Source organism: Hakea prostrata, chromosome 5, assembly GCF_041222555.1.
Source record: "Hakea prostrata isolate BN-2017 chromosome 5, UWA_Hpros_2, whole genome shotgun sequence".
NCBI classification, from domain to species: Eukaryota; Viridiplantae; Streptophyta; class Magnoliopsida; order Proteales; family Proteaceae; genus Hakea; species Hakea prostrata.
In genome coordinates this window covers 9182038-9209280 of record NC_142604.1, presented here as the reverse complement: position 1 = coordinate 9209280, position 27243 = coordinate 9182038, and the positions used below count along the sequence as shown (strand labels likewise).

Genomic DNA, 27243 nt, shown 5'->3' with positions numbered 1-27243 from the left:
AAAAGTGGTTTCCTTCCCCGTTGGTGGGGGGTGGGCCATTTTGTTTCCTTTCTTTTTCAATAAATAGTTTAGTGAGGTGGAGCCATATTTTTTAATTCAAAATAATGAAGTTAGGGTAAAATTGACATTTAATCTGGTTTTATAATGGGGTGTATCGTTTTGATTTCTTAATTTTATGAGGCGTGGCTTCCTTCCTTCGGCTCTTCCCGTTATGGGGGGCGTTTTGTGGGGGTTTTTGTTCAAAGTTGTAATTATCCCTATTATTATTCATATGTGAATCCCACCAGAGCTCATGGTGAAGAAGCACATGCTGCTTGTGCTACCCTAATGGGGAGGTGATCCCTATTCGTAGAGTCTGAATCTTTTAACTGGTTCGTATATTCTCAAGATGTCAAGTGATACAGTTTCAATAATATGGTATGGTACAAAAAATGACTATCCAAAATCGAAACCTTATCATCCCATTTGTATCCACATTTACAACACCATTATTATACCATATCATAGATTAAAAATAATATGTATATAGTATTAAATGATATGATACAATTGCAGTATACGAACAATATATAAATAATACAGAAACGATATAAAATGGTATGAATAGAGTATAAACAGTAAAAAATTGGTATAAATAGTACAATTACAATTCCATACGTTACTGTATCGTACCACAATAAGAAACATTTTAAAAAACCATTCCCTACCATTTTTAAAACAATTTGACAAAAATTATAGTCAGCAAAAGTTAGGTAGTGGTCCTCTTCCTTTCCTCCCACCTCAGACTAGCAGAAGCAATTTTGAAAGTAAGGAACAAAGTGCTTAGTGAAGAAAAACAGAGGTGCCCCCATGATACGCTTTCCCATAGATTGCCATAAATATTGTGGATTACTAATATTTGATCAACTAGTAAAGACACCAGAAAAAAAAAAAAGTAAAGACACCAGTGTTGAAGATGAATGCAGAGAATGGAAGCATGACTTGTACATGACTCTCTTATGGCTCTTGTATAGGGAAACTGCTTTAGTTCAGCTCGAAACTACCGTTGGATTAAAATCTCGGTTGACATTTTCGATCTCGATCCAATGGTTACAAATTCCTCTGAACTGAACTAAGGTTCCTTATATAGAGGGAAGGAAGAATTGTCAATGTATCCTGAGATCACATGCTCAGGAGTTACGATTGGCGATCCACCTACAGTGAACGGTCCAGATCGAGATCTCGATTATCCGTTTTCGAGACCAACGATAGGACAGTCAAGCGGTTAACAACCCAAACCCCTCTCATGTGGAGGTCTCGGGTTCGCACCCATCCGGCAGCACATATATTAGTAATATTCCCCCCCCCCCATAATATCAACTCTCCAGCTCAACAAAAAAATAATAATAATAATAAAATAAATATATATAAAATTTTCACACTTCTGAGAAACGGACGGTTGAGATTAAAATTTTAGTCAAAATCTCGATCTCAATTGTTCGCAACACTGTGTTAATGCGCAGCATTGAAGTCGAGCCCCTCATGAAGTGGATTAGATGGCAAATGCCCTTGAGGCTGAAGACGATGTGAATCCACCTAGGATTTGAATCCCAATTCATATTGATGCAATATAGCTATGTATCATACATGAGGGATTTAACCAAAAAAAAATACATGAGGGACAGGTTCAACATGTAATGGGAGCACCATTTTTTATTCAAAAAAGGAAAACCATATCCAAATCTACCAACCCAATCCATATCAGCCTTATCAGGTATCAATACCCATCATGGGCAGACAAGAAGAAGACCTCAACGTCCACCTACAAACAATTTTCAGCCCCATCTGAACTGCAACCAGAAAATTATTGGACGGCATGCTTTCTAACCACCTGGTGAGGGCCATAATAATTGTTTGCTACACAAAATTCTACATTTCCAAACAGGAAAAAATGGGCAACACAGCTTCGGCCACTGGGTTCGTGTAGCAAGTCCCCAGCAGCTCCAACAAGGTTTCATTTTGAACTGGAACAAAAAGCACGTAAGAATGTAATCTTTGAGGGAAAGTAAAAAAAAACAAATAAATTTCAACTATAAAGGAATCAATACAGTGTACAACCTGTTACAAGCCAGATCAAAGCCACTCTCACCCAACCCCAACTCACGATCTCCACCCAAAAGAAGAATAAAATGGCAAACGCTTCATGATTTAATCAATGCTCCTGAAGTTGAAAAATGGTTCTCTTCTTCGACAGGGCTCCAATCAGAGAAACCCAACCATGAATAGTAAATATGTCAGCCAAATGGGGATGGAACAGGTACTGCAAGCGCATCTGACCTTTTAATGCTACCCATACCACAAATGATGCATCCAGGAGCTGTAAGAGCCGAGAATTTGGCACCACAGAGGTCACAGACATCATATCCAATGGTTGACAAGCGGCTGAGTGTGGCAGCACAAAACTGGGAAGGGTCTTCCAGTGGGTCGATAGACTTGTTAGTCAATCCCCTCTGAAGACAAATATCAATGAGGCTCCTTAACTCATCTTGCTTACCCGTGGGTGCTTTGGACAGAAGAAGTTCAAGCATCTGTTTTGTATAACCATAGTTCTGCACTTCCATGTTCCGTTTTATAGCTGTCCTGATGCAGTTTATCCTGTGCTTCGCAAGAAGCGGCAATGAACCCAAATGACGTGACAGTCTTGCCATTTCATCTTTAGCACTAATTGCACTGGGACCCTGGACTTTTTGAAGCCGTCCAATTTCCTGCAAGGAAAACCCAAATGATTGATCAACATGAGAGCAAAGATTTATTAGCTTCTCTGAGTTGAACAAGATCTCATATTTAAGAATTCGAATGGAAAATTAAATAATAATACAGGAGTGTGCTGCCTCTGCAATCAGAATGATTATGTAACTTGACATAACATAATGATCTCTTAATTGAATACTACATAGGTGGTCAATTATACATAAAATAGTTTACCCAAAAAAAAAAATTATACACAAAATTTTCAAGCCCTGCCACTCCCAGGGCGGAAAACTAATAACAACAATAATTACATAAAATAAAGTCCTATAGCAAGAAGAAAAGAGGGTGAGATCCCATATGACTCAATGTAGCACAAATTAAAACAAAAATCTGTCCTTCAAATTAAAACAGAAAGAAAAAAAAGAAAAGAAAAAAAAGAGAGGCTTTTTCCTGGACCAAATGGAAAGAGGTAAAATATAACACCTTGCATTTCTTATAATGGCCAAGAGCATTTAAAAGGTACTTCTCTTGAGAAAATATGGCATTAGTATAGTTCAGTTAACACACTTGCAGTCAATCATTAATATTAAACAGAAGCATGCGATACGTAACGAAAGTAATTGTTATGGTTATGGTGACTCAAGCTCAAGGGCTGATCATGAAATACCTGTCTATTCAGTATAGGACCGTCTATCAAATGACAATGGTATCAGATTTATGGAACAATTAAATTGCACCATGGCAACCTGTTTGTTGTGTGTTCAATACCTGGAAACAACCTCCCCTGTGAGCCATTGTCAGGGACCAATCCGTCAAAAGCACAATTGGGAACTTCCACTTCTCATCAAGGATCTTGACATAACTGAAAATCCTTTTTCCATTTTCTAAAGTCATTTTTTCCTAAGCCAGCTTCCGAATCCCAGTAGGAGACAGCCAACTGATGCATCTACAAGATAGGACCCCTACAGTATACATCACAGGTTAAGATTCCCCCATCAGGCTTAAATACGCTTATCAAAGGCTCCATCTTGGAATGATAGGGTTAGATACCAACTACAGAACTAGTCTTGGACATACATTGCAGTTGTCAACGACAGTGAACAATGAAAGAACTCCACTTTTTGGTAGCAATACCAATTCAAGCATATCAATGATCAGTGTCAATGGCAGAGAAACTCTGTTACACAAATATACAGACAGTGACCGGGGGGGGGGGGGGGACAAAAAGATGAAGAAAAAGAAAGACAGTGCTTTGGTGCAATGGTATTCAATTGTGACCAAGTGGTCACAGATTCAAATCTACAGATGGTTTCCTTCAGAAAACAGGGGCAAGGCTATGTACATTACGAATTTATGACCCTCCCCAAACCCGACAATGGCAGGAGCCTCATGCATTGGTATGCCTACTAACGAAAAAAAATCTGGCAGAAAATACCAACCAAAGTCCAAAATACCATAACAAGAACATCATAAGGCCTTCTCCATACACATGCTTTGCCAAGGAAGAACAATTGATAGCATGGGGAGGGTCTCCGGGATTGGGAGTGGGACAGAGAGTTAAGGGGTTGTATGGCAATGATTCAGGCACAGTTATTCTATGCCATTTGCCCATTTTGGTACATAAGTTACCAAAATCCTGTATGGTAAACCGGTCTGAAATTAGTATGCTGGTTCAGCAAAAGTGTGCCAAACCGGGTGTTTGGCACACAATTTCTGTGCCAACAAGAAGCTCCAATATGGAGCTTCTCTAACATAGAAGCAATTTTGTCCCAAAATGCAAGGCACACTCGTTCGGTCAACAGAACTAAGGGGCATCGATGTCATTATACGAACATAAAATAAAACGCTTGAAAATGGCCATTTCTCACACTCGCAATGGTCGGAAAAAGTGGAAGAGACATTCGAAGGCATTGGGTTTTGCAAAAACTCTAATCGATCGTGCTCCGGCCATGGAGTCCTGAGAAGATCTGCAACTCGAACAAAAGCCACTGTTCTTCAAAAAGCCCTAATCGAAACGAGACCTACAAATCAGGTATTTCAGTTCTAAAAACATAACTCAATCGACACTCTCGCTTGTTCTCTCTGCACTTGAACTTGTTGCTCTGGACCTTCCTCCACGAAGAAGAGAAGATGTGATTGAACCTGTGAGAAGTTGTGAAGACGAATACACCTTCAGGTACCCATCTTTGTCTTTCATTTCTCTTTCTCACCTTCTAGATCCTCAAAAACGAAGTTTTTCGAATTGTCTCGAAGCTCCTTGCTCCTTCTTGGCCTACATAATTTTCCTACCTCTCTTTGTGGAATGCAATTTCTGCGACTTCAATCATAGTAAAGGTATGTCTTATTGCCCTAAAATTGTCTTCTCTTCTCCCCTCGTTCTTTCTTCAGCCAGAAAACGCATCTGTCCCAATTTATTTGGGACCATTAACCCTGACATCCTCAATTTGTTTTTTATGGTGGCTTGATGAATTTATAAGAAAAAAGGGTTTTCTCATTTTACCGGGCTTCTCAATCTTGGGGAAATGTTTTGAATTTTAGGTTTCAGCCTTTTGATCGTTTTGAGTTCTTTAAGGATTTTAGTTTTCGCCATTAGAAGATGGTGTTTGCTTTCATATTTTTCAGAGTCAGAGGTTCATAAATTGAATGAAGAACCCTAGGAGTTGAAACTCAACTAAACAACTACAGTTTTCATATATCATTGTTAACAAGTGCTCTCCCTTAGTTTTGGATTTATTATTGCAGGGTAGGAAGATTACAACAGATTGAGACCTTTAAGTTTTCTTGGTAAGAACAAAGCTGGTAAGATCAATCAACCCAATGACCATACAACCAAAGCCTATTGTGAAATTTCAGATTAGTCTCAGATGATGATCTTCCCTCATCTCCTAGTGCAGGTTGGATTCTCAGCCCTTCATTAGAAAATCAGTTTCTGCCTGAGAAGGTAATAGAAGAACTAATTCAAGGTCGTGAATCTGCAGGTCGGCTTCAACTTGTTCTCCATGATCAAGTACTCACTGTAACTGCTCATGAATCAACAATGTCGCAAAATGTGATGCTCTGTTTTGTTTGGTTTAATTATTGCAAAATGTAGGTCTAATTGGATTATTAATACATATTTCTTTCTATGAAGCTGATGAGGAATGGGTATCTCTCAAAACGCCTAGCCTATTTAGTATCATTTCAAATTATTTTTGTTTTATTAAGCCAAAGATGGGCGATGGAGTACTTTTCTGGAGCATGATGCCTGATGCTACTACTATGGATCCCTTAAGCTTGCATGGTCAGCTTTTGCCCATCACTTCAGTTATTTCAATCCATAAGTCTGATTTTCATTTTTCTCAACTCTGAGAACTGGAGCTTGATCCCTTCTGTTGTAGTTAATCTTTTCTAATTGTGTTTTGTTTTAAGAGCTTCAATTTGTTTTTCAGTCATGATATAGACTAATTCTAGGGGTAATTCATTTTGTTCTTGATTTATTTCAGGTGCTTGTCCTGTGATTTGGGGGAATAAATGGGCATCACCGAAGTGGTTATGTGTCAATGAGTACAAGCAGTAAGCTAGTACACAAGGTTCCTTTTTGTACCTGAAAATTACCAATTCTATTTTGGTGTATGTTATTTTCATTCTCTATGTTAAAAATGAATCCTAGTTTCCTATGCCTTTAGGATGGATAAAAATCTGGCTACTTGGAACTCTGTATCTTTTGGGAATTAGAATCCAATTTTATATCAAGTAATACAAGAACTCTACCCTCTTTTTTTTTTTTTTTTTTTTTTTTTTTTGTTGTGTGTGGGTGCGGGTGGGGGGGAGTAAGTATCGAGGAAAGTATCTCAGTTTAATGTCTCTAGACCACAAAGTAGGAGTCTAAGCTTTTTGCTATGTCAAGTCCTCACCATTTAATCTGTTAAAAGATAGACCATATCAAGCAAGCTAAAAATACATCTTCAGCCTAATGAATCTACTGTTTCTATTGGAGAAGAGTGAGCATTATCCGAATAGATGGTTCAATATCTGTGGCTGACCTTTAAATGAGAAAGCTGCAAAACAACTGTGTCAATTATATTGTCATGCAGATAAAATATTTTTCAATGTGATGTATGGCAGCTGGGATTTGTGACCATTGTATCTGTGTGTCAGTTGAAATATGTGATGTTACAAGCAAATTTAGTACTGCAGAAAAAGGAGGGGGGAGGCAAACACGCTTGGTTAAGCACCTTCTTTATGTGATATGTGGACTGAACCTTGTTTGTGTTTTGTGGATAATAGCCTTGTTTTGGTGCTGCAAGGACTTGGATTTGTGTCTATCATGCTTGGTGTGGTATGTGTGTAAATGAGGATGGATGAATAGTGTCATCTTCCAACACAAGTGGTTATGTATATTGCCTCAGACAAGCTTAATATTTTACATTGCAAACAATCCCACCTTTTTGCTGCTTCATTAAAACAGCTTTTTGACTTGTTTCACTGCAAATAGCATGGGGTAGAACAAGTAAATTTGCCCAGCTAATGTACTTTCTCTACCTTTATGTAACTAGATAAAGATTTAGTCTCATTTTTCCTTATCCCTTAGGCAGGTTTTTGGATGAATTTTCTTGAATTATTGTTGCTGTAACATATTTAACAAATGGTGAGATAATTTTAGGCCACAGCTCATCTCTTTTTGGGCCCTGAAATCTATGATGTTTCTTATTATGTGAATCACTTTGGCTTCAATTTGGATAAGACTAATGGAACCATGCTAACTAGCATACAAGGTTTGGTCAAAGCTAGTCAACCCCTCATCCAGCTAAAGAATCAAGAAGACATGTTCCCAAAGGAGCTTCTTCTTTTTTCTTTTTTTTTTTTGGTTGTTGGAGTTCAGGGTTGGGCTGCTGCTGGTAGACAATACTGTACTGAATTTGTAAAACCCTATATACCTTTAGTTGACAATTTTACAATTTGATGTTTGATTGTTTCTCTTGGCTCTATCCTTGTCATATAGAAAAGCTATATTTCAAGTGGATCTGGGCTTCCGGATGTACAATGTTGATAGAGAATAAATCCACTATGGTATTGATCTCTCTATGGGCTTTGTGAATTGTCATCTGCCTTTTTTAGGGTCTGTTTTGGTGGTTTGAGCTTCTTAACTTATAATTTGTAACTTGAACTCACTAAATACAAGAGCTTGGTGTTGTCCTATCAATGATATGTTCATTCTGATGTTAGAAGTACTAAACTTTCTTGATGTGAGAGAAATGATGTTTGTTATTCCATGCCCTTGTTCTTGGCATAAAGACATTCTTGTAGTCTTATTACATCTTTAATTGCAACTTCATTTTATGGATCTTTAGCTCAATTGGTAGAGCACTTGGAACATAAGCATGTTTCAAGAGATGGTTCAAATCCATCAAGGTTCTTTTGGTTCAATGATGAATTAGGGTTTAAAAAAGAAGTGATGAACTAGGGTTTAACCACACTGTATGTATGTAATTTGTTTAAGTTGAAATAAATGTGTTTTAAGTTTTTTACTTGGTTTTATTAAAAAAAAAACATGCCAAAGTTTTTTACTGGGTTTTATTAAAAAAATGCCAATTTTGTAGATACCAGACAAAGTTTTGTGCCCATTTTGCAAGAGAAACGTACCCATCTTTGCCCAACCATACAAGATTTCAAAATCCATATTGTGCCCAATTTATCCATTTTAGCACAGAAGCATAAAAAGTTGATTCTATGCAGAATTGGGCAAATTGGCACAGAATCATTGCCATACAAACTATAAGATTAGAGTTATGATAGGGGTTAAGAATCCATTTGGTGGCTCTGACAGTGAATTTGCCTCAGGCAGCTGCTAAAGCTTGAGCAACCAGCTCTAACAGGAAACCCATGTCCAATAGTTGTTCCATCTCTCTCTCTCTCTCTCTAAGATTACTGAAGTGGACTTCCTCATTTATTATTTTCTGGCGGACAGAACGTAAACCTTGCCCTATTCAAGAAAGTATCTTTCCTCAAGGAGGGAGGCATCGCATGATACATCATCTGGACCCCTAATAAAAAAAATTCTTCACCTTACAATTTCATCCATTTCAAGTGCAGAATGAATGAGAAAATTGCAGAACAGATGAAATGAAGTGTCAATGGTGGGGGACCAACAGGATTATGATAATTACCATTAAATATGATTGACACTGAAAAATCGAGAGCATCGTGGCGGTGGTGGATAAAGATGCAGAGAAGGTGGTGGTTGAGAATATAGCAACAGTGGACAGAGATGCAGAGAAGATGGTGGCTATGGAGAATACAGCAGCAGCGGATAGAGAAGCCTAACGCTTGCTACTCCAAAAGTTGGTCAATAAGTGCTAAAGTGCAAGATTCTAAAACAGTCCACATATAACTGTATCAATATGGATCTAAAAGACCTAGGCAAATATTCCAGGTTCTTCTTTATGTTAATTTTCACTGGTAGCATCGTTGTATCTTTTAGGTTTTGAAAGAAATGTGAAAATCGTACCAACAAAATAACTGATCAAAAAAATGCAACAAAACACTTCAAGCAGAAAGTCGTTTGAGGCGGCACAACATGTCCAATGGAGGCCCTTAAATGCCCCTGTTTGAAGAAGTGACTTAATCCAGATTGAAGGAATTAGAAGAACTAGGGGCAAACCTAAGATAACCTTCAGAGAAATGGTGAGAAAGGATATGATATCATAGGCCTTGTATCTAGTATGGCCTCAAATAGAGCTGATTGGAAGGCAAAGAATCAATGTAGCCGACCCCATCTGGTTGGGACAAGGCTTCTTCTTCTTGTTGTTGTGAAGCACTTCAAGCAGAAGTATTAGGTAGCTCATAGCTAACCTCACAACTTTCAAATAACAATAACAAAGGAATTCACATTAATGTTACTTCTCATAAGAATACCTGAAGTAGAGCAACAGCAATCTTATATTGAGCACAGATAGTGGCTTGAGCTTTAATGTCAACTGCACGAGACTGATCCTTGGCCAATGCCAGGAATGCTTCATCAAAACATGATAATGCATCTGTGAGTTGGTTCTGCTCAAGATGGGTAAGTCCAGTTTTGAAGCATACTGCTGCCACAGCACCACGAGGTACCTGTGATAGAGAAAAGTTCACTAATGCATAAGAGGAAATGAGCCAAATGATAATTCTTCTTATTCTTTGTCATTAAGTAGAGCCAGAGTTGTCAAGGCACTAGGTGCTCCAAAGTGTTCAAGCTCCTAAGCGGAATAAATCACATTCAAATATTATTTTTCTATTATATCAATTTCATTTATTAGTAATAGTCTAGTAAGAAATAAGTTGCAATATAATGACAAATATTTAAAATTCATAACATGATGACATATAAAATAGAATTACAAATATAAAGGGGAAAACGTTGTTAAAGACTCAAATCAAAATATGTAATCAAAATGCTGATTGTTTAATCAATTGAACCCATTTGACTCAATTATATTTAAGTGTCTAACAGGAAAGCTTTGATCCTATGTTTCATTGCCTACAAAGTTCAAATAAGTTCACCAATAAAAAGTTAGTAAATACAATACATAGAAATAAAAGAAAAAAAATGTACAGATTAAGAAATCAACCACCACCCCCCCCCCCCCCCAAAAAAAAATAGCAAGAAAAGAGCATACTGCTTTGTTTAAGGCACACCAAGACGTTGTTTAGGACGCCAAAGCGGCGTTTTACTGACCAAAATGGATGCAATTTAGCTTGAAAAAAATGTGCAATAGATTTTGGCTCAAAAAACCGCTTTGTCACCTGAGTGCACTTTGACAACTATGGAAGATGCAGTTTTACTTGTAAACATTACCATTACTTGGTGTAAAGATCAAAGCTTTCTTACAAAACTCAAAAGCTGGGTATAAGATATTGGATTAGTTGACATAAGGCAAGATGGAATCAGAAAACAATGTCTATAAAAGAAAGAAATTTTAAATTGTCCAGCCATGTGGATAACGACTGGCAAACCCATGGTACTAACGAGGTGCAAACTGGGAATGCAAAAGCCAAACAATAACCTGGGTTGAGGTGATAATAGAAAACATGACAATCCACTTAAGATAATTATGTGCTAGTTGAAATGGTCCAGCCATGTGGACAAAAACAATAAATCCAGAGTAGTAGTGTGTGCAAATTGGAGGTGTGGCTTAGATTGAGGACAAAAGAAAACATGGCAGTTCAATGTGGTCTCATACTCTCATTTAATTGGGATGAAAGATTTGTGATATGGCTTTCCATAACACAATGTAGTTTGAAAATTTTGGAAAGAAATCAGACCACGCTAACATGTACCATCCTAGACAAACCAATACAAAACCTGGTATAAGATAATTTTAGTTTCAATTTATGACAGTGTCTAGAAATACTTCAAACATATGAAATAAAACTACATTACTTTCCATAACTATGTAGTTTGAAAAATTCAGAATGGAATCATAACAACCTAAAATGTACCATCCTAGACAAACCAATGCAAAATAAGATTATTTTAGTTTCAATTTATGATAGTATCTAGAAATATCATTTAACTTTAAAAATACAAATAAAACTAAAATAGAAGCATGCCAATGCTTATCCTAATATGGGATAATAGTAGCATTTTTTATAGTCTCCCCAAATGTTCAACAGTAAAAATATTGTAAAATTTAATGGAGAAACAGCTTGCTATGGTGCCATGGTAGTGGATGATTTTCTGAAAAAGAAGCACATGCTGACATTTATCTCAAATTATCCCCAACCAATAAAAAACAAATAATAGGATTTGACCTCAGCATTGAACATCCCATCCTCAAAAAATTCATTGTTGTCAAATAGAAGGAAGCAGGAAGGGGTTATTATGGAGTGAAAATGCAGCTGGGCCTTTTCTATTTCATTTTAACCTTGTGTTCTCTAATTATTTATGGAAGAAATATTTGAAGGCAAGGACAAAACTGGTTACCTGTCCAGGGCGAACAGCTGCTGGTTGAGTAATAGGTGCAGGAAGTTTTCCAGCATCAGTAGTTTCTGTAACTCCAAGTACACTAAGATCAAGGGGTTGAGATGTCGAAACTTGGGCAGTCTGAAACTGTGCCTGAGGTGGCAGGTTGACAGCCTGATTCATAGATTGGGGTGGGACACCACCATCTGGAAGTCCGATGGACTGAACCGGAACAGCAGCTTGCTGAGGTGCTTGCGGGGGAACACCACCATCTGCGAGTCCGATATCAGCAGCTGGATTTACTTGGTTGGCGGTTACCTTGTTTCCTTCTACCCATTGAGACTCCCGATCGGATCGGTTGATATATGCCCCAGGAGGTTGTAAAGAAGCTGCAACCTGGAGAGATGATATGGTATTCTGGAAGAAGTCCTCAGGGATAGGTCGACCAGTAATACCAACACCCGGACCTGTTGGAGCTGGCTGTCCAACAGTAGTGGATTTTAACAATGTGTCTGTTCCAAATAAATCAACAGGAGGAGAAACTGCAGGAGCTGTCACAGCGGCAGTGGTTGCAGGAGCTGGCTGCGATAAAATCATTGACAAATCTTGCGATCCACCTGCTGATGACCTGGTCCTAGTCATAGACAGGCCCAACCCCTCGCCAAGTTTAAACTGCTTGGTGGCTTCCTTGATCTTATTAACATCAACTGTTGCAGATGTAATTGGTTTCTCACGTATCCTAATTTGTATCTTTTTGGTTTTCGAAGCTCCCTCCTCCTCGTCACTGCTGCTACCATCAGCAGTAGCACCATAAAGTGATTTTTTAAATTCTTCTTCTGCTTTTGCTTGCTCGTCTGCTGCAGAGGCCATTGCTGGTTTTTTGGTAAGGGCTTCCAAGCCAGATAGAGCTTTCTCCTGAGTATTAGCCACTCCATTGGGTTGAACCATGGAAGCTTGAAATCCATCTGCTTTGTTATCACCCCCCGCAGAGGTAAAGGCTTTAACTAAACTATCTTCCCGCACTTCTATCACATTGCCTCTTCCCTTAATAGCACCTAGATAAACACCAATATGGTCTGCTATGATGGATGGAATAGTACCATCATTGGTTTTCATATATGGCATCACTTCTCCTGCCAGCTCCCACTGGGGTATATCCTTCAAGTTGGTAGGTGTCTTAATTTCCCAATTTCCCCCGCCCCATTCTGGCCCTTTAGGAACCATACTTTCGGCAGCAAAATTGGCAAAAATGCCCTGCGTCCACCCAGTTGATCGAACTCTTAAAATTCGTTCACAGTATCGCCTCAATTCTGAATCAGCACTAGCTTCTTCCAATTTCTGAGCAAGACGACGCATGGCACTAGGGTTTAGGTGGCATATAAATAGATCAAGCATGCTTTCATAGTCTGAGATAACCTCAAAAGTTTCTTTTGCACTGTCAAACTGCCCAAACCTGCAATTTCATTTAACAAATTAGAAGATGAAAAGCATTCCATTAAACTAACTTAGTAAATTGGAGAGATCCACCACTAGTAAAAAATAATAATAATAATAATGAGTTTGATAATAACTAGTTTTTGAGTTTGATAATAACTAGTTTCTAAAATCATTTTTCTCTATTTTATTTTTACTCAGTACAACTGTATTTTAATTCAGCATATGTATCAACATTAACAAAGCAGGTAAAGTACAGCCATCCATCCTAGATCTCCAATTAGAAATCAAGCATCGGATAGGCTGCTCCACAGGCTCTTTTTCTGATTTAGAAGTACTTCAAAAGGCTTGTTGATTTGTTGATTTGTTGATTTCAGTAGCCTGCATACAGGAAAGAAAGAGAAGAGAAAACAAACATTTCTGGGACTGTGAACAGTAACCATGAATAGTAGATTGGAGAAAAAGGAAGATAGAAAGAAGATGGGTAGGAGAGAAGCTCATAGCTCACTCATATAAACACACTCATAAATAAGAAACTCAATTTTATTGAGGAAATTTCAAACAATTTTAACAGCCAGATAAATTGTAACAAGAATTATACAACTAACACGTAGTCAAAATATCCAATGGAGTAAAACAGTTAACACTATCTGTAAGACTAAGGAGTCCTTGCCCCTGATTTTCAATTGATCCCAAACCCATTTACTATCACCCCCTGTCCCAACTCCCTTACTCTCACCCCATCCCATCTTAATCTCTCTTGCTCCCTGTCCCAACTCCCTTACTGTATTTCAATGACTCTTTCACTCTCTCCGCTCAACAACTCTCCCTTCACCTGTGCACTTAGCCCTGCAACCAAGCCTCTATATGCCCCTTGTCTCCCCAATCCCACCCTGACCTCCACCTCATCCTCTCTCTCTTGCTTACTCTGGTTCTCTCTTGACTTGGAACCCTCCTTCTGTCCTCAACCCCATCCCTGACCATCCTGTTTTCCTCCTAGAACCCTCTCTCCCAAAATTATCACCACCATAACCGGCACTTGACCCTACCCTGATCAAAGAAACCCAAACCCAAACCCAAGAACCCACCACACAGTTTTTGTTCTTTCAAATACCCCCCCCCCCAAAAAAAAATCAAAGTACTGAACTATATAGCAGTGCAGTACACATTCTGCATGACTGCACACCCTTTACCTTTTTATTCTCATAACCATTATGCATGCAATTATTTAAAATATTGCCTGTTAGTGCAGTTGCCCCATTAAGCTCTGGTTGATGTGTGCGAACAAATTATATGCGATTCTGTTTAGTGATCCCAACTGTTCCATCCTGTTTGACTAGTTTTGCTTTAGCCTTGATAGCATTCTTGTAAAATATACCATGTTGTACCACCTGCCTGTAATATTGAAGCTAATCTGAACTACTTGTCTACCAATGTGTTGGACATGGTACATTACTTCAGGGACACCCTAGTAAAAGGAAATCAGACAGATATAGATCAAGAAAAATGAGATCATCACTCAAAAGGAGCCATGTAAAAGGTGATATAATGAATATACTAAAGGCAGCAAAGGACCTGATGCAAGATAAGCTGACAAAGCTCAGGCATAGTTATCAAATGGCAAGGTAACCAGTTGAGAGGGTAAAGATTAAGGCGACGCCCACAAGCAGCACCGCGCCTGCCTAGGCTCCCTAGCAGCTTGGATGCCTCAATAAATATGAGCCAAGTTAGATCACTTCAAACAAGAGAAGATTGGACATCATGGTAATAGAAGTGGTGTGGGCATGATCGTGGACAAAGATGTATAGAACACTGGGATAAAGGTTGAAGGAGTAAGACACAAGATTATAACAACCCAACTGGTTGTATTGACATATCGCCCATTCAGGTAACATACAGACCTGAAACAGTTTATACAATTATTCAGGTATCATTTCAATACCTAAAACATATGATACTCTTCTTAGCCAAATTTCAACAGCTAAAACAGTAAATAGGAAGACACTTTAACAATTGTAATAGGAGCAAGTATTGAACATAAATTTGATTAGGGATATTTTAAGCAAGCTGCCATAGCCTTCTTCCTCATAAGAACTCAATTTAGTGTGTGACCTGAACTCCTGTACGATAGGTGTATGATCCCATGATCCATCATCCCCTTGTGGTGGGGAAGTACCCAGGAGGTTCATTAGTGGGTTTGGTGTCTGATCCAAATGACTCCTTCACAGTGTGAAGCCCGGGAGTTCCTCAGTCAAACCCCCTCTTCATTACTTTGAAGAACTCACTGCCGATATCAGATTCAATTGCAATCAATCCAATCCTTGGTTTACCTACTGTTCAACCTTAACATCAGTAAGCAGCAAGTATTGATAAACCCCTCATTTCTATTTATGAACCCTCTAATCCCTTCACCCAAATTTCCATCTTTTCATATTTTTGTTTTTTTATATCATAATTCAAAACCCCTCCACAGCACTAATTCACCATTAGAATTCATGGTAACCCTACTGCCCTACATCACAGCCTACGCTCAATCCACCCTGTTGCCCCTTTTCCAATTCATCCTTAAGTTTCAAATGCCATGATTTTTTCAATTACTTCACATGTAACCATAAAAGGAACTTTTCTATATTGAACCAAATAACTGCAGAAGCCCTCCTAATCAATCCAAGCTTCATCCCCACCTAACAGTTAAAACCCTTGAATAGCATCCTGCTAGTTATTAATGGGGAGACTTAATTTTCAGATCTCACAATCCAACCATTAGCTCTGTCCATCTTTGGATTGAACAACCCCCTGCCTAGAACACAACCCAAAACCCTAAAACCCAATCTTCCTGCTCCGAAATCCATAAATAACCCTATTTTGCTGGAATTTCAAATTCAGCATTGAAACCTCATCCAGAAAAACGCCACTGATGTGAACCAAAATTATGCCCCTGGCCAAGACCCTGGAGTGGGCCCCAAGGCCACTCCAAAGTGGCACACCCTAGGGCTGGCCGAACCCTCCTAGAGGGTAGTTTGGTCCATCCCAGTCCTAATTAGTTGCTGATTTTAAATTTCAAAATTTTCTTTTTATTTTTCAGAGGAATCTTGGTCAGTTAGGAGTCTAGTTTAAATTAAAAATAAGGTCTTGAGTCTTTGGGATTCTTCTTTAAAGACAGACATTTATCAGTCTTTATTTACAAGAAGAGTTCCTTTGGTATTTGAGTCTTAGGGAGAATCTATTTTCAAGGAGATTATTAGATCTTTAATTAATTATTTGGATGGTTGAGATTAATTGTAAGCGGATACTAATCTATAAGGAAATCCACTTAGGTTTAGAGTCTTTTAGTAGGCTACAAATAAGCCACTTCTTTCTTCGTAAGTTCCTTAAGTCTGATTATTTGAACAAGATTAATTGAGTTGAGGACCGGTTCCTGCTGGGGGGCCATGGAGGATTTAAAGTCAAGTTTATTCGTCAAAGATCAGAAACAACAACCTATCTAGCACTCTTCCTCCAATACTCTGCCTTCTCACAGAAATTACAGCAAGTTTTCAAGTAAGCAAGTAAGCCCTAGCCCCTTTCCCCTTTCTTCGCTACAATCGCAGGCTCCCCCACCCTCCCCCTTCAATCGCAGCCACCCATAGCCCCTTTCACCACCTCCCCAAACCCCCGCAAGGTCCTCCCCCACCCTCCCCTTTTCTGCACAGCTCTCAAACCCCCTCCCCTTGCTCCCGCACCTTGGCAGCAGCTTCCCCAGGTCGCCACGACACCCCTAGCCCCTTACGATCTGTTCCCTCTTCCTTGCAGCGCAACAGAAATTAACAGAAACAGAAAAGAAAAGAACAGAAGAAGAAAGGAAAAGAAGAAAAGAAAAGGAAAGCAAGGAAGAAATAGAAGAGATCCTTTTCCCTCTCAAAGATCCAACCCATATCCATCTCAGGAATATTCCTAACAACCCCCCCCCCCCCCAAAAAAATAAAAAAAGAAAAACCACACCCAACCGCAGGTTTCCTAGGAAGTTTTGATACACACCATATCTCTTAGTTATATCCCATATTTCTGTGTTAACCAAATTGCGTTGGTTTTGTTAAACCCATATCTTACCCAAACGCTCCCCCATTTAGATCCGCATCTTATTTAACAATATAATCCATCCCACCTAGATCTAATAATAACTTTGCCGGTTCAAAAGAAGATTATCCTGGGCAATTGCTTAATTTTGGTGAATCATCAAAGAAACCCTAACCCTAAATGGGTTTCACATCACCCACACAATTTCTATTGGATTTCCTAATACTCATTTATTTTTAAATGTACCTTCAAATCATAACCCTTTGTTGGCAAAATATTAGAAACCTGAATTGGCAGGTTTATGTAAGATCGTAGTTGACTAATGAAACATCACTCTATGGTGAAATTGTGCTCCATGTGGATGATACCATTCCCCATGCTACAACTGGTGTGGCGTAACAGATTCTGGGGGGGGGGGGAAACCAAAAAAAAAAAAAAACAACAGCATGGAAAAACCTCTTCCTCTTGAAAATTAATTTAATCTCGATTGAAGGAATTAAAAGATCTAGGGGCAGACCTAAGATAATCTTAGAATAAAAGTGCTTATGTTGTTGTTGTTGTTGTTGTAACAAGTGGACCAAAAGAAAAGTAAAACAGTTTATCAAGGTACTCCCAACTCAGCACTTTTAATTGCGACAATCATCAATTTTACTTACTTGATGCAGGCATACCCCAACCGGCGAAACCGGTGAAACAAAGGAGATGTAGGAGGGCACTGTGGATAATCTCTTGACCGCAAGAACTCATCCTTCAAAACTGATAAAGCTGTAGAGAAACGGCGTGCTTTGATTGCATAATTGCACCTCAACACCTATTAATAATCCAAAACATGATTCAGAAATCAATCAGCTGAGAAATACAGAACAATAATAGCAACAGGAAGATCACACACACCTGAGGAAACTGGGGAGCAGCTTGTGACAATGATACTGCAAGGTCTCCGCAGACAGGAGAACCTCTGGCAAGAATATCGAGGGATCTCGGAGTCATGCGTAAGCTGTCAAACCTACATCCAGATGGGGCATTCGAAGACATAGTTACTCCATGCAATAACTTCTAACTAATAGATACGTATGCATTTCAATCCAACAACAATGTCCCGCAATAAGAATAATAAATATAACCAAGCAGTTCAAAACACGAGCTACAATGGAGAAGAGGCCATTGTCAGAAGTGTAGAAAAATACCTGGATGTTATTTGGTAAAGGATTTCAGATAAGTCAAGCTTTTGCTCGAAAGTTTGCTGCATTGTTGCAAAACCAATAAGAAGAGGCTCAAGAAGCCCAACAAGACAGCTCCTGATCTCAATGCCTTTCTTTTGTCTTGGATTTATGTCTGTTGGGTTTGCTAGTAACAACCGATCATTCAAAGCACCGACCAACACTGCAAAGATAAGACAATTTTCCAACCTGATAGCTCAGAAGATAAGGCTTATAGCAGTATTCAGTTGTTACAATTCAAGTTCACACCAGAAAAGTTAAGATACTAGGATTTAATGGAGATCTCCAAACACAACACAAACAATTAGGCAGAGTCAATTTACCTGCATTAGGCATACTAAGAGAGAGAATGGTCCTCACTCTGCTATCCCATCCAAGCACACTAACTGCTGTGGCAGTTGAAAAGAGAAGTGCAGGACCAACCCATAGAATTGATCTGAAGTACTCATGTTAAGACTCCAACCAATCATATGATATTTTACGTTATAGTTAAAACCTAGAGGGTGGGGTTGTAATACAAAAGTTCTGATTCTTTTTAGGATATTGTAGGCCTGCCTTTATCAAACTTCATGGAACTGCTTGCTAGGATATCCAGATCAGCAGAAACAATGAGCACCCTATCACTTGTCAGCACCCCTGCAACATGACCTCTGAGAGTTTCTTGCCAATGAACCTGTAGAAACAGTAGAACTGGACTTGAGAGGATTTAACTAGCCAGAGCTAAGAATTTAATATAGCGAAAGTAAGATTCAAAAAAAAAAAAAAGGTCAGAAAAATAGACCACAAATGGTAGGAACAATATCTACCTGCCAGGAGCATATACCTTTTTCTTTTTTAAAACCAGCAGCAACAAAAGCATTATATGAAAAGGATGCAAAGACACAGATAATGGAGCAAGAAGAGAGAGAGAGAGAGAGAGAGAGAAGGAAAAAAAGAAAAAGAAAAAAGAAAGAAGAATAAGAAGAAGAAGAAGAAGATCAACATTCCCCCAAAACTACCACCAAGATCCAACTTCTGCACAATGGCCACTAAGTCCCAACTCCCTGCTACAACCACAAAACAGCCTGGAAAAGCAAAAGATTCAAAAAAGGACATGCCAACCAAACCTTTATGAGTGCAGACCGAAAATTTTCTTTGACACTGATCATCTAACTGTTTGTTTCCATCCGGGGTCCATTAACAACCCCCCCCCCTTTTTTTCCTCTTCAGCATCAGGGCTTCATTTGTCCCAGAAATGCAAGCTCCTCAAGTCTATAGATCTGTACTCTTCTTCCCATGTGCAGGTCAACACAACCACCACAACCTTATCAACAGATGGTTGCCTTGGAAGTTGGAAGGATAGGGTTTTTGCTGGGGAACAAAGAAAGGTCAAACACTGGAAGCAGTTTATGATTGTTGGCAGCTGTTAGAAGTTATTGATTAAGGAGTTCACAACACTGGCCACATGAACAGTTTTGTAAAAGATATTCATGGGTTCTATTCACATGAACAGTAAATTTGTTATTTATGATGTGATTCCTTCTATGTTTAATAGGGATGCATCTTATTAAAAGCTCAACCTAAAGATTGTGACTCTCAAGGCTATGGCTATCTCGTTTACTTCTCTTTACCAATACTTGTTACAGGTTTCAGGATTATTTACATGGTATAAGAGCTGTGGTAGCCAGTACTTCTCTTTGTAAAAGATGTTTTGAGAGTCACTTAAGGTTTCTAGTTCGGAAAAAAACCCAAGTTCAATGAAAAACAACAACTACGATTACATGGACTTATTTAATTTTGTTTCGGTTTAGACGGATTCTGTATTAGTTTCAATTGAGTATTGCGTAAGGAAAGCTTTGATAAATCAGGTAACCAGACAAATTTTGCTCAAATTAAGGAAGGCAAAGACAGAAAAGAAAATTGAAGATCCATGAAAAGGAACAAAACACATCTGAAACGATTCTCAATGTGTCCCAACCAAGTAAGCATTCTATTTTTTTGAATGATACCTAGCCAGAAGGGGATGTTCTTCCCATCATTGTTTGAACAACAACCTCAACAAGTGCCAGTGTTATAAATCCAAACTAGTACCCTGTTAAGATTCAAAATAGATAAACAATATTACCTGGAGTACAATTTCATTTAGTTTCAATTTGATTGACTTTTTTCCTTCAGCTTTTGCTGCTGTATGTTGACCATATCCAGTTGAAAGACGGTATCCTTCAATCAGTTTTGTCAACCCAATATGGCTGCCCGTACAAGCATACATGAGAGTTGATTCTGCAAAAAAGGAAAACATTATTGCCAAAAAGTAATCATCCAGAGTAATGCCATAAAACATCACAAGTTCCTTCATTCACCTAGGGGGGTAGAAAAGATGCGATCAACTTCAGTTTCAAACTCAAACTCCTGTGGACCCCTAATTGATGCAACATTAACGTCAACAGGTTCATTTTGTTCGAGCATTCCATTATTCTCACCACCTTCCTGTGAAGTCGGTCCTGGCAAAATATATACAGCCAGACCAGTCTTCTCATCATCAAGAATGGCAAACTGGTTTTCATTGCGGCCAATAAATGCTGCATCACGACCTGCACAACACTAACCCGCAAAGCCATGAGTGTACTCAAGTAGATAAAATCATCAAGAATACATATTGGCAGAACCAGTAAATAGGCATGTCAAAAGGATAACCCAACCTTTGATCGTGCTTCCTTTGCTTTGAGCTGCCTGAAAGTCAGTTTGCTCCCAGTAGAGCACAACTTCATTTGTTGCACCACTAAACTCAAAAACAACAAGGAATAAATGTTGCTTCCCACTGTAAACCATGTTTTTGGGATGGTATTCAACATTTGCAGGGATCTGAAACCAGATAGCAGGTAGTCAAAATCATATAGAAGTTCGGAACATTACGGCCCTGTGATGTTTCTTCTAACTTTATGAGTACAGACAAAAGAATAATCAGGAAGCATTATTAATTACCGATGAGTACAGCTTCTTGTAAATACTTTCTACTCCAGAGCAGAGATTATAACCCATAAGGTTGAGCCCCTCTAAATAAAATGCCCTAACAGGATAGTGAAGAACTCGATTCTGTTTGTTGAAGAAATTCAACTCCAAATGAAATGGCTGCAAATGCACAGCATGGAATTAGATTTGAATGACATGTTGAAACCGTAGAACTCTCTCTCCAAATCGATCTAAAGTTGTCTCATACCTGGCAGACAGGAATGTCCTTCAGAATATGGTTAACATCTGAAAGAGTGATGAGAGGCAACCGAGAAATAGGAGCAATTTTTGCATGACCCTCCAAGAAATGCTATAAGCAAATTACAAATGCGTAATGAGTAAGAAGGAAACTGAATCTGAGAATACCAGTGCACAATGAAACAAATGTATGAACTTAATGCTACGCACAAGAAGAGATTCTTCAGAATAAAAATAGACAAGTTTATTGATTGTTATATATAGAAAAAGTGCAGTACAAATTAAATGTCATTATAGAGAAACAAAGTGATATCATAACTAAAATGATAGCAAGGCTACATCATCCTTGCTTGGTAACTTGTCAGTCACAGAGTTGGCTCATCAATTTGCAGCTGACCAAGATTGACACATATCTGACAGTATCAGAATGTTTTGACCAGTCCAATAATGAAGGATAGAATCCAGGGCCAGACATGCCATTCAGAAACCATTAGGCATTGAAGCAACCCTAGAAGAATCTCCATCCATCAAAAATTCTGAAAGCCAGGGGCAACTAATCACTTGAGACCCTCCAAGACTCCCATCACCTCCATCAACCTATATATATTACTGAATCTGAATAATTAAATTGAACTCATTTCACCTCACTCCACTATGCATTATCTACACGACTTGCAGGTAGCCAACTCTTATTCCACTTCCCCGTTATTTACAGCTAGCTTACAGAGGTACTTCTAAGTAAATGTTGCATCCATGTTCAACATGCAAGTTCACAGATGCCACGGTCTAATTGAACATATGGCTATGACCATGGTTCAACAAAATTCTTGGCCATCTCGACCTTGGCGAGACGAAACATGGTCTGAAACAAGATTCAGTCAGATGCCACTGATTTTCAGCAGAAAAGGCACATAATTCAACTTCTCTTGCAAACAAAACGTGCTAACAGACTCTCTAGAGCATCCTTCTTTTGTGGGTTATCAGAGACACCAGGTTTTATACATTGTCATACCTATACCATGACCTGTATCCCTCTTAACAATGAACTCTTGCCTTTACTGCCTGTTTGAATACCTCTTAACAATGACCTCTGGCCTTTCCTACCTGTTTAGATGATGCACACTTGTTTCAACAAGTTAACAAGAAAGTAAAAGAAAAGGAAGACATGTCAATATTTTGCTTTCCATGCCCCATTCTAACCATCCATAAACTATGTTTTCTTTGCAGAGATTGGACCTCACAACCAGTCCTCAACGATATAATCACAAGGAATTCCTTGAAGCTTTGCTCATTATTTATTTATTGGTGCCATGGAAGCATTAACTGATCATTCTGCTAATGTTCATCATGGACTCAAGAAAAGAACAGATGTCCTCTGTTCCAGCATTTACATTCCTACAAGATTGGGAAAATAAAGCAATTGAATATTTGCCCCCCCCCCCCCAAAAAAAAAAAAAGTAATAATAATATTCCAGTAATTGAACACCCATCTCTTCCAAGAAGTCCCTCATCAAGGCATCTAGCAGACTTAAACAAAAATTCTACTTCATGTCGCTCACAATAAATCCTTTCAACATCTTACTTCCCACCAAGTAAAGGCAAGAGTCACATCTTTCATATCCAGTTATCCACTGGACCGGTACTACTACCACAAACTCATTTCATAGGTCAGCTGCACTTTTTTAAGTTCTTCTAAAACCTTACCTGCTTCGTAAGCCAGGCTTGAGGGACATATCTTCTTTGATATCTAATATATTATTAAATGATACCATGTTGGAATTTGAAGAAATTATTGCTCAGAAGGTTATTTTTCATTCATAGGCCCCAATGGGGTATTTATAGTTACAATCTGAGTAAATCCTACTCTGAGTTGGATAAGGAAATACAAAGCAAATAGAATAGAAAAACCAATCTTAAATATTAGGAAACCTAGTCTAACACAAAATATGAAACCAATATAAAGAATATAAGAAAACAAAAGATATAACTAAAAGAGTAGTCTACTCCAATTAGGAAACCTTAATCATACTTCAAACATTCCCCCTCAAGTTGAGGCATGGATATCACACATGCCCAACTTGGCCAAAATAGTATAAAACATTTGTTCAGGTAAACATCTGCAACTTGATCTTCAAACTTCATTAATAGCTTATAGATTATGTCTGCCTTATAGACTTCCACTTGATTTGTCCTCATCTTTACCGCAACTTTAGGCCTCCAAGGAAGAGCGCCCAAGAAAAGAATAAAATCTTCAAATGTTGAGAGACCAAATTTCTACGCAAATATGAGGAAAAATATATTTTCTCGGTAGCAACTACTAGGGTACAGTAGGAAAAGTGAAACTTTAGATTTGTAGCAATGTTAGATCTCTAAAGGGAAATTTTGCCAAGTAAAGGGACAATCTCTAAAGGTAAGGAAAAATTGTCCAGATAAGTGACAATCTTCAAAGATAAGGGAAAAATTGCCAAGATAAGTGACAATCTCCTAAGGTAATAGAGATCAAGCTCTGCAAAGGCCAAACACCAAATCTTCTGCAAGATTAGATCTCCAAAGGGAAGATGTCAAGGTCAGGGGCAAATCTCCAAGGGTAATAGAGATCAAATTCTGCACAGGTCAAAAAAGTCGGATCTATGGCAATGTTAGATCTCCAAAGTGGAAGATTTCCAAGGTAAAGGACAAATTTTCGAAGGTAACAGAGATCAAATTCTGCACAAAGAAGTTTGAAAGTGACAGAGATCAAATTCAACACAAGGAAGTCTGAAAGAAAGGCATTCAAACAATGACCTGAAAAACATAGACAATACTCTTTTAGTAAACATGAATTGAGGACATCTTCAATCTCCCCCTCATGTGTAACTTTACACGTGGGTAAAACAATGACCCCTCATGTGTAACTTTACTCGTGGGTAAAACAATGATAAAGGACAAAATCTGAAAGGTCCAACTAACACTCTCATTTTCTTTTCTTTTTTTCTAATCTCAATTTTTTAATTTACAAAAGAGACCCCTGGATATATGAGAAACACAGACAGGCCCTTGAGTATATAGAAATTCACAAAAGGACCCCCAAAAATATAGGAAATCACAGTAACCCCCCCCCCCTAAAAATGGAAATTCACAAAAAGACCCCTAAAAAATATGGAAAGTCACAATTAGCCCCCTAGAAAATTCACAATGAAATCCCTATAAATATTCAAATTCTCAATAAAGCCCCCTAGAGATATTCCAATTTACAAAATGACTCCCTGGAAGGCAAAAAACAGAATTTAATTGGCTAATGTGTTATTACAAGTTAGAAGAAGGGCTTATAAGGCAAAAAAGTAGAAATCAACATAGGCTGTATGGGTTGGGTCATTGGGTTTCATTGGATGAGAGATTCCAGCATTTTAGAAAGAAAAAAACTAGAAAATAGGTAGAAGGATGGGTTGCAGGTCTGGGCGATGCTGCTGGAATGGTGCAATGGCTGCTGGAATTGTTCGATGGCTGCTAGAATGGTTAAAGGATGGCCAAAGAAGGAAGAATGGTGATGGGTGTCAAGTGCGATGGTTGAAAAAAAGTTGCAAAATCGAGCGATGGTGATGGAGGTTAGGCGATAGGATTGCAGGTTAGGCAATAGGTTGGAGATGGTGATTGCAGGTTAGGGGATAGGACTGTGGGGGCACAGCGAGAGAGAGAGAGAGAGAGAGAGAGAGAGCAAGTCAGTGGCAGTTGTGGAGACAGTGGCAATGATGCAGAATCGATTTTTTTATTTTTTTTGTCAAGGGAATCCAGTGTCGGTGGTTTAGAGAACTAAGAAACCAAACCGTATAAACCCAAACCTGCTGTACTCAAGAGGTGATGTGGAACCATGGTGGAAGAAGAAGAGGTGATGCAGGTTTTTTTTTTTTTTTTTGGGTTAGAAAGAGGAGGCGATCGGTGCAAAGTTGCAGGCGATGGGGTTTTTGTGGTTAGAAAGGAGAAGCAGCGGGTGCAGAATTGCAGGTCTTCAACGCTGATTGCCGCGATGGGCTTTGATGGTGATGGCGGTGATTGCAGCGATGGTGTAGTCAAGACAGAGAGGTAGTGGCAGCAGCAACATGAGGGAAAAGAGAGAGACTTGATTTTCTAGTTCCCTCTTTCTTCGGGCTTCGGCCAAAGAGAAGGCCGCAAAAGTGGCAACAAAGGAAAAAGAGTGGAAGATTCTCCTCAAGATCTTCCCTAATCAAAATTAGGCTCTGATACCATGTTGGAATTTTAAAAAATTATTGCTTAAAAGGTTATTTTTCATTCATAGACCCCAATGGGGTATTTTAAGTTACAATCTGAGTAAATCCTACTTTGAGTAGGATAAGGAAATACAAAGCAAATAGAATAGAAAAACCAATCCTAGATATTAGGAAACCTCGTCTAACACAAAATATGAAACCAATATAAAGAATATAAGAAAACAAAATATATAACTAAAAGAGAAGTCTACTCCAATTAGGAAACCTCAATCATACTTCCAATAAATACCCTCTTCATAGACTCACCCACAACTTAGCACATTTTGGCCTTTTCACACCACAACGTTAACAACCCCAAAGCGTCTCACAACTTTCCCGAAATTTCTTTGGAAAGCACCAAAATCAATATTTTGAGTATATTAGAAAGGGAAAATGCCCAAAATACTCTTCCAGAAAGAGTTGCATGAAGATTGCCAAGTCATGAGAGAAATTTTCTTTTGTCGACCTTTTTCATCCCCAAGGAATTCTCTAGGAACTCAAAAGTACTTTTTGCATAGTTCAAATGGAAAAAAAGGAGAAAAAAAATAAACAAGGTAATAGGATGTCAAAAAACAAAAGCATAAGTAAGATTTTTTAATTGTGTTGTTCTACGGGGATATATCTACAATGTCTTATTTTTTACAGTCCAAGCGTAAATTACATTGACTCACACCATTTACTTTCATATCAATATTATACACACCCTGCACCCACAGTTGGAAGCACTTTGGTCCTCAGTCAAAACTGGGTTAAGTGTTTACTCCATTCTCTTATTTTCTATTTAAGCTCTCTCTCCTCTTTTCTTTCATGTCGAGTACTGATTCACGTGCAGTATTACCATTACATGATTCATTCCTCATACAAACTGCTAATTTGTCTAGTTGAATATCAAGAAAAAATCCAAAAAATTCACAAGCGAGAGAAATATTTACAAGTTTGCTTTTGAAATAAAATAAATACGTAAAATAGAAGGGGACAAAAACCTATTTTAATTTAGTGACAAAAACAAATTAGACAAATAAAAACATGGATTTAGTTGTCCATTAGAAGTAATAATTAAAAGAATAAGACTGATGTCCTTACAAGTTCCTACTAAGAGAATAAACTGACCGCAACAAATACTCTTAATAGAGGACAGAAGTTGCTACTACTGCTCAGTGTTCTTTTTGGGAGATTGACACTAGATGGTTAACTAGTGGTTCTGAGTAGGAGTGCAATTACAACTCGTCCACATAGAGATTCAAGAAAGCAAGTTTTCCATCCTGAAATGGTAGTTTCCTCTTTCCATCCCAAAAGTATACCGCTATAATGCCGATGTTGGATGTTCCTAAGGGAAGGACTATCATTTACAATTCTAGCACACTCACCAGTCTCCAAAATGGAGGCTGCTACAAGATCCAAGAATTCCCAACTAAGAGTTGAGTAACATAGCTTACTGCATGCCAAACTCTAA

The 27243-nt window shown here is 38.4% G+C and overlaps 1 protein-coding gene across 1 annotated transcript in view; it reads right to left on the bottom strand.

Moving 5' to 3' along the window:
• Positions 1-1724: 1724 nt before the first annotated feature.
• LOC149014955 (Transducin/WD40 repeat-like superfamily protein) overlaps positions 1725-27243 on the bottom strand; it is a 50203-nt gene continuing 24684 nt past the window's right edge. The window contains 13 exon segments of the mRNA XM_089155198.1: positions 1725-2744; positions 9625-9819; positions 11672-13103; positions 17797-17951; positions 18035-18146; positions 18328-18523; positions 18684-18801; positions 18905-19033; positions 20465-20619; positions 20700-20930; positions 21039-21201; positions 21322-21468; positions 21557-21658. Coding sequence (XP_089011324.1) covers positions 2274-2744; positions 9625-9819; positions 11672-13103; positions 17797-17951; positions 18035-18146; positions 18328-18523; positions 18684-18801; positions 18905-19033; positions 20465-20619; positions 20700-20930; positions 21039-21201; positions 21322-21468; positions 21557-21658 — 3606 coding nt within the window. The 3' untranslated portion in view covers positions 1725-2273.